At 34.8% G+C, this 24,721-nt stretch overlaps 1 protein-coding gene across 1 annotated transcript in view; it reads right to left on the bottom strand.

The window, feature by feature from the left end:
* Window positions 1–1,497: 1,497 nt before the first annotated feature.
* The window catches only part of HFM1 (HFM1, ATP-dependent DNA helicase homolog (S. cerevisiae)), a 33,695-nt gene continuing 10,471 nt past the window's right edge, over window positions 1,498–24,721 (bottom strand). The window contains exons 9-37 of the mRNA XM_009872261.1: window positions 24,344–24,421; window positions 24,044–24,205; window positions 23,363–23,563; window positions 23,191–23,279; window positions 22,145–22,188; window positions 21,952–22,053; window positions 19,761–19,906; window positions 18,671–18,765; window positions 18,000–18,133; window positions 17,027–17,074; window positions 16,075–16,155; window positions 15,384–15,475; window positions 14,105–14,211; window positions 13,968–14,015; window positions 13,660–13,757; window positions 13,443–13,574; window positions 12,383–12,468; window positions 11,327–11,410; window positions 10,164–10,321; window positions 9,365–9,468; window positions 7,255–7,350; window positions 6,732–6,850; window positions 5,828–5,910; window positions 5,577–5,686; window positions 3,473–3,565; window positions 2,760–2,820; window positions 2,386–2,491; window positions 1,841–1,998; window positions 1,498–1,564 (exon numbers count right to left, since the gene is read on the bottom strand). Of these exons, the coding sequence (XP_009870563.1) occupies window positions 1,498–1,564; window positions 1,841–1,998; window positions 2,386–2,491; window positions 2,760–2,820; window positions 3,473–3,565; window positions 5,577–5,686; window positions 5,828–5,910; window positions 6,732–6,850; window positions 7,255–7,350; window positions 9,365–9,468; window positions 10,164–10,321; window positions 11,327–11,410; window positions 12,383–12,468; window positions 13,443–13,574; window positions 13,660–13,757; window positions 13,968–14,015; window positions 14,105–14,211; window positions 15,384–15,475; window positions 16,075–16,155; window positions 17,027–17,074; window positions 18,000–18,133; window positions 18,671–18,765; window positions 19,761–19,906; window positions 21,952–22,053; window positions 22,145–22,188; window positions 23,191–23,279; window positions 23,363–23,563; window positions 24,044–24,205; window positions 24,344–24,421 (2,982 nt within the window). The remainder of the gene's footprint in view (window positions 1,565–1,840; window positions 1,999–2,385; window positions 2,492–2,759; window positions 2,821–3,472; window positions 3,566–5,576; window positions 5,687–5,827; window positions 5,911–6,731; window positions 6,851–7,254; window positions 7,351–9,364; window positions 9,469–10,163; window positions 10,322–11,326; window positions 11,411–12,382; window positions 12,469–13,442; window positions 13,575–13,659; window positions 13,758–13,967; window positions 14,016–14,104; window positions 14,212–15,383; window positions 15,476–16,074; window positions 16,156–17,026; window positions 17,075–17,999; window positions 18,134–18,670; window positions 18,766–19,760; window positions 19,907–21,951; window positions 22,054–22,144; window positions 22,189–23,190; window positions 23,280–23,362; window positions 23,564–24,043; window positions 24,206–24,343; window positions 24,422–24,721) is intronic.

A 24,721-nucleotide genomic window follows, 5' to 3' on the forward strand; every position in this document is an offset into this window, starting at 1 on the left:
CTGAAGCATAAATTGCGAAAAAAATTTGTGTATTTCAAGCAGCAGGGAGTCAGATGCTTAAACATCACCATGAAGTACCACACCTGAGATGCCCTAGAGGACCTGGAACACCCCCATGTGGGAGAACCATGCTCTTCTGGCATGGTAGATGGAGCTGTGGGATGATTCTCAGGGGCACCTAAAATGACATTTGGCACTCTGCATTCTTAAATCTCACCCTGACATAGGACTGGGAAGTGACTCGCATATATATGATGAGGACAGCTGGGCTAAACATAACAGTAGTATTATAGTTCTGAATTACATCAGTTTGGAAGTTAAAAAAAAAAAAGATAAACCAATCTCACATACTACTAACTTCCACATGCAATGAAATTTGAGGTACAGTAAAGTGAGTTACAAGCTCGGGCCTGCTGAAATCTGCACAATCAAAATCATATTGAGTGGTGAATGGTGAGGCTGATTGTGCTAGGCCATTCTTTCGTATGGAGAAGGAGTTATACCAGAAAGTAGGTCAAAAATGTAAGGAAACACCAGAGCCCAGTAAAATGTTATTAGCTGAGAAAAATACAACTAGGTAGTGCAGCAAAAATGGTTGCATTTGGTTGCACGACGATATTGGAAGAATAGACAAGCTAAGATTCCATGTGTGATGTTAACATTTTAATTCCACGCAGTCTGAAATAATTAACAGGAAAAAATAACATTCTCTTGGATTTTAGGCAATATAATGTATTTTTCTAACTACTGAACTTACACTGTTTACTGTTCAAGCACTAGAGCTACAAGAAGATATCCAAATCCAACGCTTGGTTGCCTAAATCTGTACTAGGACGCATAAATATAAATTTTTTGATCTTGGGCATCAAAGTAACAGCTAAACACAACTTTAGAATATTGTTTACAGACATTTACAACTGGATTGTTGAGAGTCCATAAACACATTTGCTTGAAGGAAGTTGCACTTTGTTATTAATGAGTTTATAGCACTGTCAAAAGGAGTACAGCCTAGAGTAAATCTAATTATTTTACAGTGCTATGAAAAAATCCAGCATTAGAGAAACCGAAAGACAAAACCAAAAAGCATTAAGAAATTTCTGAGGAAAGAGTCTTTCATTCCTTTAAAGGGTACTTCTGAGCAGGGCATGTAATAAACAGTTTACTTTCCCTTATTTGATTTTTACTTTATCTATAAAAGCACTCTCAGTTTGACAACTATGCTCCTCTGACACATATCAGTATTTTTCTTTGCAATCCTGAAAACAGCAAGGTCAAGAAACAAATATCTGAGTACTTTTCAAAATAAGATAATATACTTAGGATTCCATAAACTAGACATCAATTTTGTTATTATCTACTCTATGCAGCAATACAGCTATTGGTAAATAGGTATACAACAGAAATCAAATTCTCCTAACTGGATTTGAAGTCTTCAGTCTGTAAAAATGAATGTAACTTCTTTTCCCCAGCGCTTACAATGTATTTTGTTTGTATATTTTACAAAATGTCATCAAATATTCCAAGGAAGGGCTTGACATCATTCAATTCATCGTCAAGAAGATATCTAATGAAGATTAAGCAAATAAAAAAAATAAATTAGCTAAACTACATCAAAACCTGTGAAATCAGAAACACTATACAAAGTATAGCAAAGAGATACCAAGACAAACAAAATAATTTTAAAGTATTTTCCTTTCTCAGAAAAGTTAATCACTACTATTATTGTGAAAATTCATCTTTTCAAAATCAATGTTTTAAATTAACACATCGCCTTAGTTCCAGGAAGAACTAAGCATTGGAACGCTGGGGCAAGGGGAAAACACATGTGACTTCTTATTACCTTGCATCCACTTCTTTCTCCTGTTCTTTTGTGAAAATAAAAAAATCCTCTTTCCTAGTGAATTTAGGAAAGTCTGAGACTGGTTTTGAGACTGAAGAACGCTGTACGTTTTTTAGCTCTTCTGAAGGATTTGAATCCTTTTTTTCTTGAGAACTGAACTGCAATGTAGATGTTAAAAAGTGTATATGGTTAAAACAACAAACCAAAAGAAAGTGCCAGATTGTTGTAGTAGGTAGTACAGATATCTATAACAATATTGTGATATTTGACAAGGATCAAGCACAAGACATATATAATTGGATGCCTTACAGAATCACAATCAAATTGAGTAAATAGTTTTGAAGTCCTACTATATAAATTCAAGTTCTCACTCCTTGTATCAGGAATATCACACTGAACACAAGATGCTTGTGTGTCTGGACAACATAGAAAGGTGGAGAAACTCAGTATGTCAAAATTGATTCACAAGTCAGATATGGTAAATACAATTACACATGTAATACTCTAATTACAGGAAATTCTCTTATAAAAATATTTTTACTCACCATATTTGTATTTCTATTCTGTACAGATAAGTTTACTTTTGATGTGGTGTTAATCACAGAAACAAGTGAATCCTGAATATTTGCCTCATCTTGTAATGTGCATGAACTGAAAATATCAAGTTGAATAATTTAAGTATTTTTACAGAAGTGAAAAATTATTTACTTTCCAGTTCAGGATTTTCTATTTATCTCCCTCCACACTTAAATTAAAAAAAAAATTAAAAAATCATTCAACATTTACACCTTTTAAAAGTTGAAATTTCACTCTTTTATGAGTGAACAACCTTCTGTACACTTAATCATACAAACATACACGGAATACAGACAGTGTTTTTAACTGAATAAAATTTTAATCTATTTTATATAATGCTTACTCTTTTGAAATGTCATTTATGGCCTTGCTTCTTGTATACTGGGAAAGTGGTTCACATTCATCTGGAATTTGAAGATGGATTGTTTCACATATGAATGCTCCGTGTAAGAATGAAAGTTTTAAAAGCTAAGTCACAAAACAGCTGAAACTCCTTTGTAAATCACAGAATCACAGAATGTTAGGGGTTGGAAGGACCTTGAAAGATCGTCTAGTCCAGACAATCGCCTTGCCAGAGCAGGGTCACTTAGAGTAGGTCATACAGGAACACATCTGGGCAGGTTTTGAACGTCTCCAGAGAAGGAGACTCCACAACCTCTCTAATACAATAAATAATAGTTTGCAAATTATTCAAATGTCTTTAACATATGAAATATTTCTTCTGTGTATTTTGGGCTACTGCAAAAACAAGCAGAGACATGCAGTCAGATAAAACAAAAAGTTGCAAACAAAAAGTTGGAAACAAAAAGCTGCAAACAAAAAGCTGCAGGCCATCCAAAACCATTTTTAATTATGACTCTCTCAACTCCCCCTTTTATATGAGGTTTGTCTGAAGGTAGGTGACATTCGAGGTTCAGTAATAAACCTTGTGGTCTAATCAAACAAATAACTTGAATTAGTTCTATTCACTGAATACAATAATAATTTATTCTCAAATGACAGCCTATAAAATAATTTGTACGTAGGAAACAAATAGTTTTGTTAAAATAACCTTACCTAATTCTCTACTGGCAAAGTTGCTAGCAAGTACTAATTTCTCATCATCAATATCATCCCAAACATCCTCTCTCAGTTCAAAGTCCAAAGCATCTGAAAAACAAGATCTGATTTTATTGTCAATGTATGAATTAAATATTTATAACTTTATTTTTTAATGCCATTGTCTTTGGCTCTTCTCATACAAAAGCACTGAATGCTTCCAAGAGAAAACTGTAATACATTTGTAGTGGACAAGTACAACAAAAACTGTTTATGACCTGCTGTGGAGTCATTCAAGAGGGCTGTCACATATGCATTTTCCCCTCAACATTATTTTGAGAAAAGTTATTCTCAGTTTAGATACTAGAAAAACAAGCCTTGTAAAAATCACTGCAATTTCATTCTCGCCCTTTGTCAGAAGTATTCTTTGATTCCAAATTTAATACTTTTAATTTAGTCCATCCTTCTCCCCACAGCTTTCCAAATAACTGTGAATACAGTATTCCTGCCATACATCTCATGCATAACTAACCATAACAAACACATCCGCAAGCATTGTTGTTAAAAGTCTTAATTAAAATGTGATCGATAATATCTTAAATACTTTTTTTTTTCCTGGTGCGAGGAAGACTTTCCAGTTTCCTCTCTTACTTTCTTTCCCTTTGGTATGTTGTATTCTGTCTTTTCATCACCAACATAATTCTCTCTGCTTATTTTTTTATCGCTCTTCTGCCATACTACCCTCCAGCATCAGACAGTGCTGGAATCTTCATTCTGCTGTCTTGGCTTTAATATGCCTAAGAAACCCTGACCCAGGTCTTCCTTTCAACAAAGGGGCAGCAGGACAGGCTCAGATAAAAAAATCCTGCTCCACAGACACCGACAACACCATGAAGATGCCAGTATTGTAATTTTGGATGTGCACAGGCAGCAGGTGCATTATTGCACAACACACAGACTTGAAATAAATTATAGGTTTAGGTTACTTCAGTTTCACAGTATATTATTAATTATCAAAAATTTTCTAAAAATCATGTGAACTAATGCCTTTATTTATTAGAACTGGTTTTGGTGCCTTTTCTGCTACTATTCAATGGAGATGGTTTTTAGTCAGCGGTATCTGCTACGCCCCCTCGATCCTGTATGATCTGCCTCAAGATGTTCTTGAGCATAGACTACAGCTGGAATATCCATCTGTCTTCCCATGACTTTATTTTCTCACACAATCATATCATACACTGATCTCCTCAGCAACTGGTAATATGGCTATGCACCAGTTTTATCTCTTGAGACTAGACAACTATAGCAGGCAAATTAGAATGGCATGAAAATACATAGCATTATTTAAAGGAACAGGATTACAATGCCATTGTCAAGGTAAAAATGAAATTATGCAGTACAGCTGCCAACACTTAAGGCAGTATGAACTAAAAAATGCTTCAGTTCATTTCAGCACAGTGTTTCTTATATGCCTGAGTATGACCTAAATATTGGAGCTACTACTTATTAGACATATTAATCAAAAGCTTATTCACATCAATCTACTGTCACCAAACACAATGGGAAAAGGCATGCAGTGAGGAGAATATCATAGTTATATTACTGATAATGAAAACTAATCATTTAACACTAAATGTAAGAAACGTAAGCCCTTTCCAGTGGAACAGAAAGAGGATTTTTTTTCCAGACAGTTATGAACTCAGTTACTGAGATGACAAAGTCAAGTACCAAGCAAAAGCTCATATTTCACTGACTTCTTCCAATAGAAAGGGAAAATAAGAAAATGTATAAACATAAGGGTAAAAAAATTTCTTGTATTTCAAGGGGCTTCAGTGGAAATACACTATGGTCATACCAGCAAGTTTTTCTAGATTTGAACAGTCGTGTATTTGATTTAGTCATTACTGTTTTATTTAAAAGTACACATAGACACTTAGATTTAAAACAGAAATTCTTACTGATACCATAAAGAACGCCACTTAAGGCCACTGTATTTCCCTATACAGTCAATGTTCTATAATGCTGTAATGGTTGCTGTAGTGATTCCAGCAAGTTGGATTTTTCAAGTAGATTCAAATCAAAACAGTGAAAATTACAATTTCAAACATTAGCAATAACTTACTGCTCTTTCCATAGTTCCAAGATTGCAGTTGTTTCTGAGATTCTCCTAAGCTATTAACATTATCTACATGGTCCACTGAAGGTGATGAAGACGACTGTTCGTTGCTAGACCTATTAAAAAAAAAAATAATCCGTGACAAGTCAGTAAACAGATGCAGAAAGTTGCATTATTTTGACAACAGGTTTTAGTTGTTACAAGTTAACACACTATCTAAAATAAGACAGATACCTTGTTACTTATATTAGTGGTACCTTGGCAATGCTGGCATCAGTGACTTCGGTGTAAAAACAAATTGTCTGAGATCCACAGTTTGAGCTTGATTTGACACCTGCATCTATAGAAACCAGATTATTGTAACTGGTAAGATATAAACATATTGAAAAACATTGTTCTTAATCTCAGTGACATCATTAATACTACATCAATTTGTAAATATCATTTATAAAATCTTTGACATCTGCTTTTCTATTGAAATCAGTTAAAAAGTTTTGAACTACATGCTTCTGGAGGAGTTATCCAAGTACCCTGGTGAAGTCAGCATGGTTATCTTTAACTCTCATCTGTATTAGCTATAGGCTAAGTCATTCTCTCTGGCAAACAACTCACCAAATCAAACTGTGAGAAGGAAATAAAACAATTCAATATCTCAAATATCACTTGCTGCAGAAACAACTGGTTTAGTACTACGTTCAGATGGATAAAGTGTAAGCCATAAAATCTTTTGGAGGTTATAAACTAACATAGTCGTTTTTCTTATAAACAAATAGAACTGCCTGTCCATTGAAAAAGATCTCTTAGCAGCATTACTCTGATAAACCTGACCATTTATTTTCATTCCGGTCATATTTTGCCAAAACCAAGCCACAATACAGCACCTTCCAAAGATGCCTCAGTACCTCACCCACCACAATCTATCAAATGCTGAAAAAGTAAAATCGTGGAGTACAGGCCCAGGAGTGGACGACTGGAAGCAATCCGAGCGCAGCAGGGCCTCTCAAAGATACTTGAACCTTTCGTACCTTTGTCGTTCTTTGCTTTTTGCATCACACACAGAAAAGGCAAACTTGAATGTTCATATTTAGTTATAAAATTCTCTCTGCAAACAATATATACAAATACATAACAGATTGAAAAAAATCCATTCAGTGGGTGAACCTTTAACCGTTTTACTGGAGGCACAGATGAAATTAAGTTCCTGTTCCTTAGATCAGCTAAGTACAAAGAAAACTTTGAGTCTCCATTCATCTCTGACTTTGAAGGTACTCCTGTTTTACCTGAGAAGAGGAATTAAAATAATCTTCATATTAGTTTAGAAGGAATAAATCCGAATTCTTTCCAGATCAATGGAAACTAAGCTCAGTATCTTTATTAAAAGATCCTAAAAGATTTAATGCACTAATTAAAAGATTTAACACACCTTTATTTGTACAAAAGTGTAACAAGTTTGACATTGCTCTTATGCTAGATGTTCTGAAAAATATTATTAATTATTGTAGTTGCTATGACTGTGTTACTGAGAAAGCTTTTTATTACTGCTTTTATGACTGCATCATAGCAACAGCTCAGGCCTGACTCAAGCCTACATTGCTTCTGTTAATGTAGCTATCGGTATAAATGAAGCTACTCTAAATTATGTTTGTCTAAAAGTAACAGAAATACTAGATTTAATGGAACTCACAGCAGTCGTGTCCACACACATCTTTATTTTTACAGCGATGGTTGCATTCTCTATTTCCATATTTCTTGTAAGTTGTCTCTTGTTTAGATCTGCCTCCTAGATAAATAATCCAGAAATGCTCATTTTTTTTATTTCATATGTGTTGTTGAGGGACTGCTTCATCAGGAAAAGATGAGCTAGAATAATGTGGGACACCAGAATTTGGTTGCCTTCAACAAAAATTTGAGCTGCTCAAAAATGTAATTGGAAAGAAATTAATCAATGCTACTGAAAAACAGAGGTACTACCACATTCTCAAATTCAGAGAGTAATACTAGATTTTTAACACCGATGGTTTTTCCTCTTCCAAATTCATCAAAGAATTGCACTGTAGCACCTGTTAGGTGGAAGCAGCACCATGGTATTTTTATTATAAATGAGAAGGAAACTGTATGCATAAAGATCAAGCTCTTTACCGAACGCAAAATTCAATTTTCTCTTGACTCTGTTATTAGCCAGAAGCTGTGATCTGACTGTTTACCTGTGTCTACTTTTGCTGCTGGCAGCCTTCGCGGTGAGCCATGATGCATATCAAGAGAAGAGTCAGCTTTCAGTTTCTGATTTGTAACCACTTTACTTGCTACTGTTTTCATTGCTAAGTAAAAGGCTGTAAATACTTGCTGTATATCAAGGCCAACTTTGAAAAAAAAAGACAAAAATATTTAAAATTGCCATAGACTCTTTTTAAACTATTGATTGGCTTCAGTTTTATAAAGAGGTTTATTAAGAAAGTAAAAATGCTATTGAAAATCATGTAAATTTGTTAAGATAATGTATCATTAAAAGCATACTATTCTATGAATGGATTCTTTATGACTAAGATTAAAAAAACAAACATTTTCAGAATTAAAGACATGGTTACTAGATGAGTAACAAAATTAATCCCTTTAACAGCATTTTTCTGTTTTGTTTTCAAACTACATTTATCTATGGCTTTGCATTGTCGATATAATTTCAACTTTAAAAATGTATTACAGTCAGTGTCACAGGAGCATCAGCAGCTCTGCATTGGAAAAGGTGTAAAAAGAGTATGTTGATAGTACTTTTGAAATTGAACGCTAATAATAATTCTAGTTCTAATTAAACCAAGATTCATAAGAGACTATGAGAGACACCATTTGTAAAAAGGATATTTTTGTCTCTTTTTAGGCAAATATTACTGGAAAGCCAGACAGGCTTTTAACAAATTAAATTTTCTTCAAGTCCTAAACAGAAGCACATTTTAAAATAAGTAGAGACAAGGAAGACCTGCTTTAAGTCTAACTTCACTGTCACCAATTTCAGAGAAACGAACTGTTGTGTTGAGTTTTACTGAACTCAGTACGGCATGTAGATAGCCATGCAAAAGGCCATAAAAGACATAAAGGAAATAAAAGGCATAAAGGTTATAAAAGGACTTTTTTTTTTCTTCATCTCTGTTTAATTAGAAAATGCTCCTATCTCTGAGCCACAAGTTTAGCCATAGGAATACAGATTATTTCAAGCTTGATTATTGTAATAGTCTCACTATGCAGTGTTCACCACAAAGCACCAAATAAACATCAGTTCATCTAGCACAAAGCGATCTTCTTTACAGGTGGGGCATGATGGGAGTTTAATACAGCCATGTGTTTCAAGGTCATCACTGCCTCTCCTCACCTGCTGCTATAGCTCCAATTCTACGAAAATTGATACTGAGGGGACCAATGATTAACCTACACACGTTAAGTCACAAAATCTTCCACTGCAGAAATTCTTTGCTCTCAAACCTATAGGTTATCTCTACTGAAAGTTAATCCAACTTGAAGGCGAAGAGCAAAAAAAGAATCCTAATCTGTATCAACAGAGGAAAATACTATCTCCTAGTAACAATTTTGTTGTTTATCAGTTCATTAATATGTTAGTAAATGAAAAACAGATACATAATTAGCACTGTTAGGTAATACTCAACCCAGTAAAAACATATAAATATAACCTTGTTTACAGATCGGTTCATTTTCTTATATTTTTGGCTTGATACAAAGTGTCTTAAGAATTTATTAAAAATTCTTATGCAGTTGTTTTTAAACTAAAAGCATATCAATCGACCTACCATAATCAGAACTAATTAAATTTATACTAATATCCTCTGATTTAAGAGCTCTTTTTACTTCAACTTTCTTTGTCCAATTTCCAGTTTTCAGCAGCACAGAATCCCTGTAATGTACCAGTAAAATTTTGTTATGACATGGACAATGAAAACAAGACTCTACACTATAGCACCTGTAGCCAAGTCAAAGAGCCTTTATTTGGTCCTGGTTCCTGGATTTTACTTCGTAAGTGGCCCATTCTCTAATATATGATTTATGGCCACGAAAGTGCCAGGATCCTGCAGATCGGTTTCAGTTCTGCCAAAAGTGCCAGAACTTACGTGAAGGTCAGGCAGTTGGATAAGATTTTGCTTCTCTTTTCCCATTTGCTCCAAGCATATCTTAGCCAACTGGTGAATTTAATTCCATCTCTGGAATTAAAAACAATTTTGGCAACATGATATAATTAAAGAAATATATCTAAAAAGAGTAACTAACAATTTGAGAGCCTATCTTTTTGATAGGTATTTTACTTGTTTCGTATTTATGTGGAAATTATTATAACTTCCGTAATACATCAGTTTTGTACAGATATTTACACATACTCTCTGTACTGACAAGCACGCTGACATGTTTTTTGGGATTTTTGAATCTTGTGCAGCATTTTAAATGACAACAGTCACTAGAAAATGTAGTAGGATAAAAAACAATTTTATAACATTTGGCTTTAGTAGAAAGCATCACAAAAACTGCAAGTCACAGAAAGGATTAAAAGCAACACCCTTAGAAGATGTGAGGTAAAACAACCCTGATCATACATACATGATTTTCTGATTAAAAATGACTTGGTTATCAGCATCTCCTATGACCAATGTAACATAGTGAAAGTCTGTCGCTGTTCTCTTTGTCTGTAGCTGCTCATAGTTTGTTAATTTGATGGTTACTAAGATTTCAGCCAGTGTATCACTGTATTTTGGAAGCTAGGAAAAAATTATATAGAAGACATAACTGCTAAAATATGCAAAGTGAAACATATGCCCTTCCATAATTTTTTAACTCTTGATACAAGCACAAAGGCTCAATTCAAGCAATTTCAATTTCTGATACAATTTTTATTTGTTGTTTTGGGACACTATTGTACAGTGTTAACTTGCCCATAACCGACTATCCTAGATTTGTTTAAGTATTGAGAAGAGAAGATGGTCGACGTTATGCCACTGGAAAATTCTACTCTGTTCAATGCAAAGAGAAAGATGCCAAAAGAAAACTAGGCATATTCTGGCATCTCAACATTCCTCTATAAGGTATTTATAATTGCTAAAATTATAAAATCTGGTAAAAATCTGTAAAATCTGGTGTTATGTCAAATGAAAAACTAAAATAGAACTGGTAATTATAACAACAGCATCTCACATATTTAATGAGTTTTTAAATCTAAAGGTGTCCTCATTTCTACCAACTACATGAGATACTTTAAGGCTATTTGTCAAACTTTGCATTTCAGAAAGGCAGAGTGACTTGTTTAAAGACAAAATGCATATCAGAACCTCAAAGCTCTTGATTGCACATGAAAATTCACCCTTACATTGAAAGGGCACTGGCTAGGATAATGTAATAATTTATTTTTTCTCTATATTCCTAAGTGTGATGTAGAAAATAAACATGAGTTAATACTTCTTCACTAAGTTTTATACGGAAGTTTTTGTGTCTCTAGGGTTTGCTTATATTCAAGATAGAGGAGACCACTCAGACTCACGTTTGATGCTACTAACAACAGAGAGAGAGGTCAATGTATTATGGGCAATATCTGTTCCAAGGCTCTCCTGCAACATTTAAGAGTTTGATTATACATGCTAAGGTGGAAGGAGGCCACAATACCGTGTAATCTTCTATTAGCAATGGCTCAAAATTTCTTTAAGTCAGCACTTGTTCTTTCATTTAATATTATCAGTATAAAACCAGAAAATAAATAGAAAAGCATTTACCTGTTCAACGTCAAGTTCATATTTTGGAAGGTGCAGAACGGATTCTTTTATCTGGTTTCCAAAAGGAGGATGCCTGTTTAAAATCTGCAAAGATTTAAATTAATTTCAGCTTATCAGAGATGCACAGAAGCATGAATCCAAGGAATCAGTCACCAGAGCAATTATGCTACCAACAAAAGCCCTTATTACTCCTGGTTCTCTGCTGTCAGTGATGCCCAGAATAGCACCATAACCAAAAAGAAAATTCCATTACATTTTCACGTTGCTACCATTTCTGTTCAGGCAATACACAATGAACTGGCCAATGACCTCAAAACCTGACTACTCAGGTTTTATATGAGAGGCCTCTTCCTTGTTGCCCTAGCTTTAGTCAAAACAAAACAAATTACAGGAAAATTGCAAAAGGAGTCAGGAAAGAGAAATCAAATTCTTAAAGCCAAAACAAAAAACCAAGTAAGATCGATTTCCTTTAGGAATCCACTGTAACTTCCAGAACACTGCAAAATCAGTTTCCTCAGAGAAGAAGCCAAGAACCAAAGAACTTGTCCTGGGGTAAAATCTAACCTCTCTAAAATAAGAAATACTTTATAGATTATTCAGGAAAATAAATTCTATTACTATCTTTAACTAGAACTAGCAATAATGAAAATTCAGGATTCTTATCATTAATATACATAAAGAGAAACTGCGAATACATACTCCCTTTTATATTTTTCTAACATTCCTAAAAGGGAAATGCATATTGTCCTTTGTTTCAAACCACGTTAACAATGACATTCTATATACTTAAGCAACTGCTTTCCAAAACCAGCCAAAGCAGTGAAACAATCCACATTAAACTGGCTGGAACAAAACATCATACATGTTTTTCACGGAAAAACAGCAGTAGACACATATTTTTTTAATTCACTAGTATAAATGAATAAACCACTTAAAACACTGTATTTTGCTGACAATCATATGACAGATATATATTAACTATACCACTTTTACTGGTAACAGTATTAATACTTAGTATCTTCCTCATCATATTTATCTACATAGGCAGTAAATTACCAGTTCAAGTTCCCTTGCATTTATGTCTTCTATTTTTTTGAATGATGTTAGCCCAGCATTTACCATAGCATTTGACAAGGATACACCTGTGAAAAAAAATTATGTTGTCAAATAACCGTCATTAGTCCCAAATTATTCTCAACAGTTGCATTATAGCAGGCAAACCCAAAGCAGAAATTTTGTTGTGGCTTTGTCCCAGCTTTTTGCCCAGCAAATCATCCTAACCACTCATCCTAACCCCTCAGAAATGCTGAACACGAGGCAGACTCCTCCGATGACCGAGCACATGGACACAGACCCCCAAGGAGCAGGAACGGGTTCCCACACACTGCACCACATGGCTCTTCTGGCTTAATTATTCTTCCATTTGCAGATCTCTGTACTAAACTGTTCTGTACAGAACAGATGGGTCTTTCAAGAAGAAATACTCTGAAAGTATGAAGGTATGTGCCGACAAAACATCAAAAGCAGAACACTGTACTATTACCTCAAACAAATATATCTACATTTTTGAAACACAGAGGACTCCAAAATTATATCTAACTCCACTTCAGATAACTATGGCAAGTCTGTACTTCTAGCCAGAGGTTCATCCAGTAACATGATACAGTGACAGGAAGGAGGTTATCAGAAACTTGTAGTCCTCAAGTGCCCAAGAACCTCATGAACAGTAAATTTATTTCTATTTCATGATTCCTATTTGTGTCAATGCAAATTCATGCATATGAATTGACCTACAGCAACAGCTGTTTGGAAAGGAAGGCAGAGCTTAGTCAGAGAAAAACAATCACACAAATATGGACTATGCCCAAGATACTGAGATGAACATTAAGAAAAAAGAACAACTCTGGCATACTTTGAAAGCCTGAATAAAATTACTAAATGGATTACTTTTATTTTTATCATGATAGACTATTTCGACAACCATGGTACTAAATTGTGGCAAATGAGTAATTAGGAGAATCATTTAACTATGTAAGCAGACACCCCAGAAATTAGCAGGCTAATTACGAGTTTTGATTCTCTGATTAAACCTTTATCAATTTTGACTAGTACCTACCAATTTTTTCCAATTGTTTAGACACGTGAAGTGAATTTTCCCAAAGTCTGCACCTGAAACACTTTGCTAAAATCAAAGAGTTTAATAAAGCAGAAAAGCTGTTCTTGCATGATGCCAGAAAGTCAGATAACCCTGTAAAAATAAGACTGATTTGTATTAATCAAATAAAATGTAGCTTATTATAGATGTACCAAAATAGGATTAAATTTTACCATACATCTAGTAATTCTTAAGCCATTTCTAAATATTCTGCCAGTATCTTGTGTCAAAGTAAAGTCTTGAATAGGAAGGCATCCTAGCTGAGCCTGAATAAGACTGAAAAAAAAATTTTTGGTATATAAGTGATACTGTAAGCAAAGTATAACAACATCAGTTTCTACCAGAAAACAAAAGAAAATTCAGAATAGAAACAATGAAAGGCAAGATCTGGTCCACTACAAAACAACACAAATTTTAGAATAGACTTCAATAAACATAAAATGATAGATTTTTCAATAAAAAGTAACAACACAAAATAATATTTACCAGTTTACTTTCATTTCTCTTGTTTTTATCTTCCCCTCCATTGGAAACCTATGCATAAAACCATAAAATTTTCTGCTATTCATTTTATTTATTGCTAAAAAGATACTTTCGTTTTTCAATGTATTTACTTTTTATACCTGATACTCATTTTGTCCTTGCTTTTATTCAAACTGTTCAGTATTTTCTTTTCATTCGTTCTTAACTTGACATCCACAAATTCTGCGCAGTTGGAGATCATTGTAACCTGTAACAATTTAACTTTTTTATTGCTCTTCTTTGCCATTTTTTTTCTACTTCTTCCAACTTTTATTGTTAAAAAAAATGCTTAAAAATTTTCTTATTGTCTCAACATTATGAGCATGAAAAGGTGGGCAATCAGTTCTTTCTAATATGGACCAACTCTTTAACCTTCCAACAAAGCCTATTATGTAACAAAAGGGCAAGACTTTTCTTCCAGGTTTTAGATTACCATTCTGTCGTTGTAGAGATGGACACGACACATCTAAATGGTGACCAAAGTGGCTCAGAAATGGCTGCTTTATTATACAAAGGGTGTGCCTTTTAAACATAGTCTAAGGTAGTAGAAGAAGGTAGCGTGGCCTTTACCTATAGGTTAAACACTTCTTTTTCAAGTTCTAATTGGTTAACACTTAGCAGCTTCCGGCTGGGCTCATCCCTCCGGATCTTGAGGGAGAAAGTTCCACAAACGTGTCCAAACTCAGCGTACACAACTTCCCATCTCAGGGGTACACTGGGAATTTGTTAAGGTCAATGTCTTCAACCAATGCCGGGTTATCAGCAGTCCAGCTGCCATCCCTCACACTATTCTACTTAAAATTATCCCAAATCAACTACAATGCTAACACTTTATGGCATATGAGGCAAACACAAATAACTTTTGCTATCTGTTCTGAATTTCACTTTACTTTCTTCATACTTAGGTAACAAAGTAGGCATTCCACTTTTTCATGGCCAACCTGTGCTACCACAATATTTGCTTGAAAACAAAATGTCTTTTGTGACTTAACAGTAGCAACAACAACCTGTCACTTGACAGAGGAACACAGTAACACTCCTTAAAAGTAAAATCTGCTCTCCATGCAGCTGGTTTTTGCAATAAAAAACCGTGCTAAACCACAAAGCAATACAGTGTTTTACATATAAACAGAATAGCTTCAGTAACTTTGCATCTTCATAAGCAAGGTTAGAAAGTGGAGGAAGAGTTGGAATTGAAAGATCTCTGAGCACAAAGCCTCAAATATACTCCAAAGGGGATTTATTTAGATGCATTCTCTAAAACTTTATGCTTCATATAAATAAAGCCTGAGCTCTTTAAAAGAAATAAACCCTTCTGCTTCTTATCTTTGATTGTTTAAAATTGAACACATGTAAATTTTCTTTAAAAAGTTAAATTACCAATTCTTTCAAATTCTCCGTTCCCTTAATTGTGAAAAATTGTTTCACTGTATCAAATGCAATATAATACCATGCCATTAATCTTCCAGTCTCTGTAAAAGAAGAACATACCTTAAAAAATAAATAAGCCAGTGTACTTTTAGTGTACTTTTTAAAGTCACAAAATCAAAATAATTTTCTTATTACAGGGCTCCATTAGATTTACTCCCACTACCCCAGTATGTTACTGTCCCCAGCTGTCTGATGGGTATTACTGTCCCATCATAGAGTGGCAGTAAGCAAGAGGTGCCAGTCCCGGTTTTCTCCAGCAGAGGTGAATTCACACTAATATGCCAGAGGGAGACCTGCGGCTGCTGAGATGCCAGCCACCTCTAAGCACAGGACTGCAGGGAAGAGTAGGTATTGATAAAACCTGTCTTTCATTGTACTGTGTCATATCCAGTTATTCTGTGATAACGTTCTGTAATTTTATCGTAATCTGCAAGAAAATTTCTGGCAAGAGGTCTATTCATGAATCAACATTAAGAGAATAAACTTCCACAATTTGTTAAAGAAACTTGCTCATATATAGCATAGTCAAACAATCCCTCAAACTCTACTGTCTAATGAGCCACAAGCACATTTGTGACCCTTTGTAGATCACTACTATCTCAACATCACTTCTAAAAATTTATTTTTAAAAAAGCGTTACCTGTTGGTTTGAAATTATTTGCTTCATCCATCTTGATCAAATCAAGAGATGACAAATCATTTAAGTTCTTCAAACACAGCTCTGTCAATAATTTGAAAACATACATATTTTTAGTACATGCAGAAAAACTTATCTATGTACAAAGCAGAAACTTCATCAACAAATTGCAATGAATCACCCAAGCAATTTCACTGAGCTCAAGTAAAGGTTTTAGAATATGATCCTGCTTCTACTGAACTTAGTGGTTAATTTCTGCCTGGGAAATGCTCACTCAAAAGATATCTGACACAGTACAACCCAACTCTTTTTCAGTAAAGAAAAAGTAACAAAGTAAAAAACCTAGATGCACAGAATGTAGACTGCCCTATTCTACTCTGACAGACCAGAGAGCCCACAGTATTTATACAAAGGATTTCTGCCACAGTGTTAACACGCAAATGATTGAAATTTCAAATATCCAGAGGTATTTACGAATCCTTTATCAAAAATTTTCATACTGTATTAGGTACATTTGTATTTACTTCAGTAATGAGGATGGCCAAAGTGTTTTGGTTTTCTCTCTTTCAAAATCAAAGTAATTACAAGGAAAAAAATACACTAATATAATGTTCAGAATTTAAAAGCTGGGAAAGCACTCGAAGTGATAGTTGCCACAGCAACCAGACATCATTCACAATGCACATGTAATGTATGAAAACATTACCAAGTACATGCTACTACAATGTATTTCATGTACACAAGGAAAAGGAGATAGTTTCTGGAAGAACTTTTAAAAGAGGGGTTTTTGTAAGATCAGAGTACTCCAAGGAAATATAAAACCAGCAGCACAACATAGTAAATTACATTTGTTCTGTAAATGGATCTATTGGAAATAATGGATAAGTATAATAAACATGGATGGATCTGCCCTAAAATGTAACATTTTACTGGAAAAAGTTTAAAAGCTGCTTACCTTGTAATTCTGCTTCAATTCCAATTTTATCCAATCCAGATGAAAAGCCTTCATGAAAAGACAAAAGGAAGGCTTTTCAACTTAATACTATGACATACTTCCTCTTCAATATCATTACCCGCCAAAATCGACTTGCTGAAATTTGGGAGTCAAACACCCCAAAGTGAAAAAAAGTTAAATACTTATACTGGGAGCAAGTCAAAAGCCTTACATAGTGTAAGTATCTAAGTATGAATAAGCAGCTGTTAGAGCAGATGTGCAAAGGTAAAAGCTGCAGATATTCCCCTGTGTGAAACATCAGAGCCCTAAAAGCTGCAGAAATGACAATGAGCAACTTCACATGTAGAGTTCTCCTATGTTAGAATACGGGAAGCCACCTAAACTGTAGCATCTGTTCAAGTACTAGATGTACTATGTTCCAGTCCCATTTATAAATCCTTTCCAAAAAACTGTCTCCGGCAAAGGCCCAAGGGCTTCAGAATCAGGTGTGGAGCAAGTGGCCAGGAACAAAGATATTGTCAGGGCTGGGGACCAAGAGGCTGTTCTGGACAAGGCAAACTGAAGACAGCACCATTAAGATCACTGAAATTTTGTTTTAGAAAAAAATATGAAATATTAGACTTGGGTTCTTTTTCCTTAGCAGCAGATTACATATTCAGTGCTGAAACGTACATTATGGCTTGATACTGCAGCTTCACATGGCCCAGTGTATTAGGATCAAAAGCAATACATCATTTTGAATCTATAAATGGCTTCCTCATAGTTTTAAAATGTTATACCATGCTGAAACTCCTATTGCTCATATTAAAGCAACTGAAACTGTTGTTCCTAAAAATGTTACAGGCCACATTATACATCTCAGTTTCAACCCCTTATGATATAATAGTCCATTAGAAAATGAAAGAAACAAATTATAGGGATCTAACACATCTTAGTGACGTCATTTACATTGATTAAAAAAACCCAAACAAACCATAATGAGTTGGATTTTTTAAGGCTCTAATGTACAAGAAAGTTGACCGTATCCATTCCAAAGCTACAGTGACATCTGTGAGTGTACGTAGCACTATTTCTGCATTTAAGTGCTCAACAAGATGCCTGTGCAAGCTAGCATAAAAAAAAAAAGAAGGAAAAAAGGTAAGTACATTTACTAATTAGTAATAGAAAAGGTGCCCTAACTATTTTTTAGGTTAAAAACAAAGCAAACCCCTCCCCTAAAACCACAACAATTTTCTGTTATTTTGGTGTGGTTTTTTTTGTCACCTGTTCAGTTTAATCAGTGAAATCAATAACAAACTGTAAAGTGAATTTAGTAGTCTGGTATTTTCCAGACTCATCATCCAAAAATTCAGAGATGCAACCTGCGTTCAACTCTTGTTTTTTGTCTTTGCAGTATGTACTATATCAGTTTCTTCAGCTTTCCAACAGAAACCTACAACTAAAGTCTTTTTAAACTTAAGATGTTCTAAAAATGTTTTTAGCTGATAAACAGAGGCTGTTAACTTCTGAATAATCTGATTTTCCTTAAATTTTTCTGAGATTTCTTCTAAATAGACCCAAAACCCACCTCAAAAAACATACATTCTGTAGAAACTATGAAACATTGCTACTATCTAAACAGTCTTAGAAAAAATACATAGTTACCTGCTTTCTATTATATCAGCACCATTTAACATCTGTATATACCTCTCCCTTGTACTCCAACGAGTCATAATAACTGCTGTAGCTGTAGTATCAAACTGAAAAAAAAAGAAAAACTGCTCTCTAGCTCTTAGCATAAAAACCCCAGTTGACTACACATCATATATCTGTTTAAACTAATTCTCATTAGTAATCTCCAAGCATTAGAAAGTCTTGAATGAATAGTTAAGCCTTCTAAAGTAATTTTTTATAATCATCATCATCTACTCTCAAGCCACCTCACTTAGATTATTTTGTTTTAGAGTGGAAAACATACTGTTAGCCTGATTGATTGTTTTTTGTACAAGAAGTTTCTTACTTTTGCATTTTTTAGATCACATTAGTGTGCATAACACCAAAAGGCAGATCTCGGTAAACATAGGGTAGGCTGTTCTTTATGATCTCAGAGGTCTTTTCCAGATTCAACAATTCTCTAATTCTGTGATTTCAGGTCTTGACTCAGTAAGTTAAAGTGGTATAAAGAGGTGTAATTAAATTAACCATTTTTAAATCCCTTTCCTTTCCTTTTTACAACCAAAGCAATGTCTAAAGTCTTTCTAAAACATAGCATTCTTGGCATCAGCTACGTCTTGTGAAGCCAGATGAATGACAGATTTTAAAGGCAGTGTTTCTGACCCTCCCCCTCTACTCTACTTCTAACTTAATTAGATGATTTTGTTTTCTGATGTTAGGACAACAAAAGCATATTGTCCTCTATATCATTTAATATTCCAGAATTTTTATCCCACAAATTGTAGGCCATGTGCTGCCACCTTCCTATTTTTTCTCTACTCTCCTTTCATTCCATAACCCAAATGTAATCTTAAGGTCTTTTTCCACAGCATGATGAACCAGTATTATTTAGTGGACAATACAGTAACAAACAGATTTCTTTCTCAGTTAAGAAGTTACCTGTGAGTAATTTAACTGTTAATAACAACCTTTTAAAAAAGAAATGCTGCAGTAAAATTGTTGGCATTACAGTTTCTTTGTCAAGAAGAATTTCTACTGATCCAACTGCAGATAGCATCAATACACAACAGCATTAACTTACTTGAGGCCTTCCTGCTCTCCCAATCATTTGCAGAATATCACTTTCACTGTACTCTTGGAACACTCCTCCGATATAGTGCATCGTGGATTTTATAACCACCAGATGTGCAGGTAGATTGACTCCCATAGCTAAGGTGCTAGTAGTAACTACATCAGATCAAAGTACATAAATTGCAAGATGAACACCACTGAAATGTCTAGCAGACATTAACCAGGCATCAAGTAAACAACTAACTCTTGATTCCTAAGAGCTCTTACTTTCTAGGGAAGTCATCGGGCATTCTGCACCACAAAGAATTAGACAAAGATTATAGACACGTACTTGCATATCAAGTTCTGTGTATCTGATCATCAGCATGCAGGTATTTTTATTTAAATACTCCTCAACATTTGGAGATAATCCAGAATCAAATCCACTTTCAATATAACATACATACATTGAAGAAACATTATTCACATTTCTTCATGGATAGTTATTTGAATTCAGCCATGACTTCATCTTGCTTTGTAATAATCAGTATCTTTAAGATTTATTTTTTTTAAGTCATCAGTCATGAGCATTGTCTATATCTGTGGTATCAAACCAGAATCACCACCAATGCTATCACAATACTTTAACAATATACACTCTCACCCGGAAAACACCAGTAATGTCTGTGGCAAATTCTCTCACACTCACGTATTCCGGGGCAGCAGAAATTGAACTCGGAAAGCCAGCTATACAAGCCAACTGATATAACTATTCCACCAGGAAAACAAAATATTAATGAATTTCCCAATTCTTTTTTGAAATGAAAGAACTAAAATCAGCAATCACAGGTACATCAAGAAAGAAGAATCCAACCTAAACTAAAGGCACAGCCACACCATCTTGTGAGAATGCTGTTGTTCATACTGTGATGATATGCCAAACGGGGAATTTGTCAAAGCAAAATGTCCTCACCACAAAAAAGTTGTAAAGAAAAGTTATTTACCAGTGAAATCAGAGCTTCAGTCTTTGTGTGTAGATATATATACACACATATACAAACACACACAGTGAATATACATACACACTACTTCAAGACCAAAGAATTCTTTCCCTTTGTGAAATAAGTGAAAAAGGTGTGTTAAAACCCTACTCGCTCATCATGCTCACAGACACATAACATGGAATATGCCCCATACTCTTTCTGTTTCCCCTCTGCTGTAGAAATGTAATTCTATTATCTCAGATGAGTCTGAAATATTTGCACAAACTATAAATTTCAAAAGACTTAAGTACCAATAAGCACCTTTGTATTCTTTCAGGGGTAGTTCATATGTACGTTCACATAGTGCTCAGCTGTGGCACAGGGTCTAAACGTTATTTTTGCAAAGAGCAACTGTAGAACCACAGTCTCCTGGGATTTCAGAAATGGCAATGCAGTTGGCAAAGCTCTACACAGTGCACCAGCCAGTCATAGTACAGCTGACTGCTGGGGTGAAGGGACCTTTTAATATCATGGACATTGCAACTCTAGCAAGACTGCCAGATCACTGGAAGTGTATGTACCTTAAAATTTCATAGTGAGTCATGACCATTGTACAGGAAAGCAAAAATCCATTGATCTTTCAGTGTTGCACATGAACCACACAGACAAGTCCCCATAGGATCTGAATCATTTTTACCCAAAAAGATATCCCAGATGAAATGAGACCATCACGTCTCAGACACCTTTTAATTTGAGGTAACAGCAGATGGAATATTTCTTAAGAACCTCCCCAAAACTCCTTGCACGGGAGTTTGAAAATAGTATCCTGCCCATCTAAGAAGCATAAATGTAAAAGACTATCTTCAGGGATGCCAATGCTGCAAAGAACACAGAGAAAACATCATTTGAACTCCGAGGAAAGAGATGCTAGCAGAGAGTTCCACCTCAACAGGATCGCTCAGTGGTATGAAAAGGAGAAGTACAGGGCCAAACCTATACAGACATATGAAGGAGGATGACCTCCACGTATGCTGAAAAGAAGTTCTATGGTCTTTACCACCAGTGCGTATGCATACTCACAGTGTAAAAGTGAAACACAAACATATTTTTATCTGGATTTCACAAAGTAATTCAAAAGGTTAAACAAACTATAGAATCACAAAATATTAGCACTTCCAAATTGCAGTCTTCTCAGGATGCATTAACAACATTTTGACTCTCAAAGTTAAATTTACTTACAAAGTACTGGTAAGTCTCCTACAGTAAAAGCTCCTTCAATTATTTTTCTGTCAGATATCTCCATACCCGCATGATGATAAGCCACGCCATACATTAAAAGATCTAATAATGAAATAATTACCACCATCACTTGACTAAGTTTGCTCAAGCAAGTATTAATTCACAGAGCAGAAAAGCAATAGGTTATATTTACCTCTCAGTTTGGAATCTTTCAATGAATTTGCAGACCTCTGTAATCTATGAAACACCAAAAATAAATTAATACTTCAAAATCAGTAAACAGATTCACTAATGTAAGAGGAATATACAAAGACATAAGTAAGTTTTTAAAATGCAAAATCAGAGCTTCACATGAAGCTAGACACACAATTACCCCCCTAAAGATTCCAAGATGCATTCCATGACATACATTTTTTACGTACCTTCCCATAATTTGTGCTTTTAAGGATGTTCTTAGTTTTCAATTACATGTTAGGCTATCAAAAGGACAAAGTCTTAACATAACTCGTTTAATATACATTTTTTGGATATTTTCAGTCATCATCTTTCCCATCTTTGCAAAGGGAACAGTCCTCCTTGGACATCGGCCACAGTAGAAAAGGGCTTGACCCTTGTGATTCCCTCAGCTTTATACTGAGTCTGATGTACACAGAGTGAATACTTTTGTCGGTCAGGTTTGGGTCACCTGTCCTCTCTGCTCCTCCTTGCAAGTGTGACCTTTTCACTTATTTACGACCCTTCTACTTACAGCACCCCAGCGTGGGACGCATGATTTAGCAGTGACCTTGGTTTCTATAGGAGCAAGTATAAGCAAGACTATTTCTGCATACCAACCCTGGGTAGTAACTACAAACATCAGGTGTTATCACTTCTAGCACACATCATCTGCAAAAACATGCTGTTAACTTCAGAAAGTGCAGTCACTAAGAAGAGGCTTAGCTGAAACCTAAAATCACTGAATGGACAATTGGTTCTGTTCTAGCCTAAACCAGGACAGACGTTTAGAAAGCAGCTCTTAGAAACAACTTAATACTTGTGAATAGTACTCACAAATCTGAGAAGCAAACAAAACTTTCCAAGAAGAGTGCCAATTTACCAAAAAGAATGTCAACTGCGATGGTAATTTTGTTGCAGGCAGTCCTATGCCAGAAATGGTATTAGCTCAATGGCTTTCTTCACAGATGTCAGAGGTTTACCAAAACACACAAACACTTATTTACAACTCAAATACAAAAATACCTTTGTTTCTGTTCTATGTTCAGTAGAAATTTAGCATCTTTTGCAAGAACAGAAGCAGCTTGCTGTACTCCTTTTCTTGTTGCACAAAACTATAAGTAAGAAAATATTTTTTTGCATCAACACTTTTAAGAAAGAAACAATTTCAAATGTGATGAAAAAAAAGCTGATGTACCACAAGCGCTGGTTTTTGTTCCGAGTATGTTTGTATAATATTAGCTATCTTGTAGTTAAGAGTTAAGTCAAATTTGAATTCTGTCTGATTGTCACTGCAAGGAAAACCAAGAACAATTTTGCGTAGCTTCACTGGTCGTTGATCCTCATCTATTTTCAGACACACAGCAGGCATCTTACTATCTGAAAGCCATTCTGCAATCTTTAAAAGAGAAGAAAAAGAATGGAAATGATAAATTTCCACTTTGAACCATGCTCTGCTCTAACTGCATCACACAATAATTAACTTAGCATTTGCCGCATGTAAACAATTAACACATTTGACACTGATTTTATCATTAAAATCATAGGTGAAGTTCTGCTTTCTACAGGACTAACAAAATTCAGACTGAAGGCTCAAGTCTGTTGTAATTTGTACTTAAGAGACAAAAATCACAAGCAGAAATCTAAGAGTAAAGCGTGTTCATACTTGTCTGATAGTTCCATATAGTTCCATATACTTGTCCAATAGCTCCATATAGTTCCATATAGGTCATTTGTTACATTAACATCACCCTCACAGCTGTCTTCAGCTGACAGCTTCACATTTACGACTTCATTATCAATCTGACTTTATAACTCCAGGTAAATTTTATAAAATACAACCACATTCATGAAAATACAGTTAAAATGTAACTCTCACATCTTCAGCATTTGGGATTGTAGCAGAAACAGCTATAAATCTCAAGGGAGGAACAGTGTCATGATTCTCTACGAGACGCCAAAGAGAAGACTGAACAGTCTTCATCCGACTGACTACAACTTCTAATGTTGCACCGCGGCTTTCATCCTTTATAACATGAACCTATGAGGAATTTTAAAAGATTTGATAAATATTTATCCAGTTACAATCTATACATGTGTTAAATAGATGTTGTATTTTCTAAGATTCCTTTTCTCTTCAAGAACAAAACCAGCGCATATAAAACATTAATCTTCTTACCTCATCAATGAGGAACAGTCGTACAAGCTGGACTATAGAGTTGTCCCTCCACCTTCTAGTCATGCTATCCCATTTTTCCTGGGAGAAAAAACCAACGCAACAAAACAACAAAAAGTGGAAGATGTTTTAAAGGCCATCATATGCCAGAAGTACACTACAGGCGGGCATGCCTAAACTTTAATAAACCTTTAAAAAAACTCAGTTAAACTAATTCAAGGTAATGCCATGTATGTTTCATCTGGCACATTATTATATTACTAACTTGTTTACACGAGCTAACATTCTGCACAGCAGTGTGCAGGCAAGCATAAGGATCCTAAAATTACTACTCATTACACAAATAGAGGAGCAGTCCTAGTAACATACAATTAGTAGGCT

This window comes from Apaloderma vittatum, unplaced genomic scaffold (assembly GCF_000703405.1).
Source record: "Apaloderma vittatum isolate BGI_N311 unplaced genomic scaffold, ASM70340v1 scaffold28856, whole genome shotgun sequence".
NCBI classification, from domain to species: domain Eukaryota; kingdom Metazoa; phylum Chordata; class Aves; order Trogoniformes; family Trogonidae; genus Apaloderma; species Apaloderma vittatum.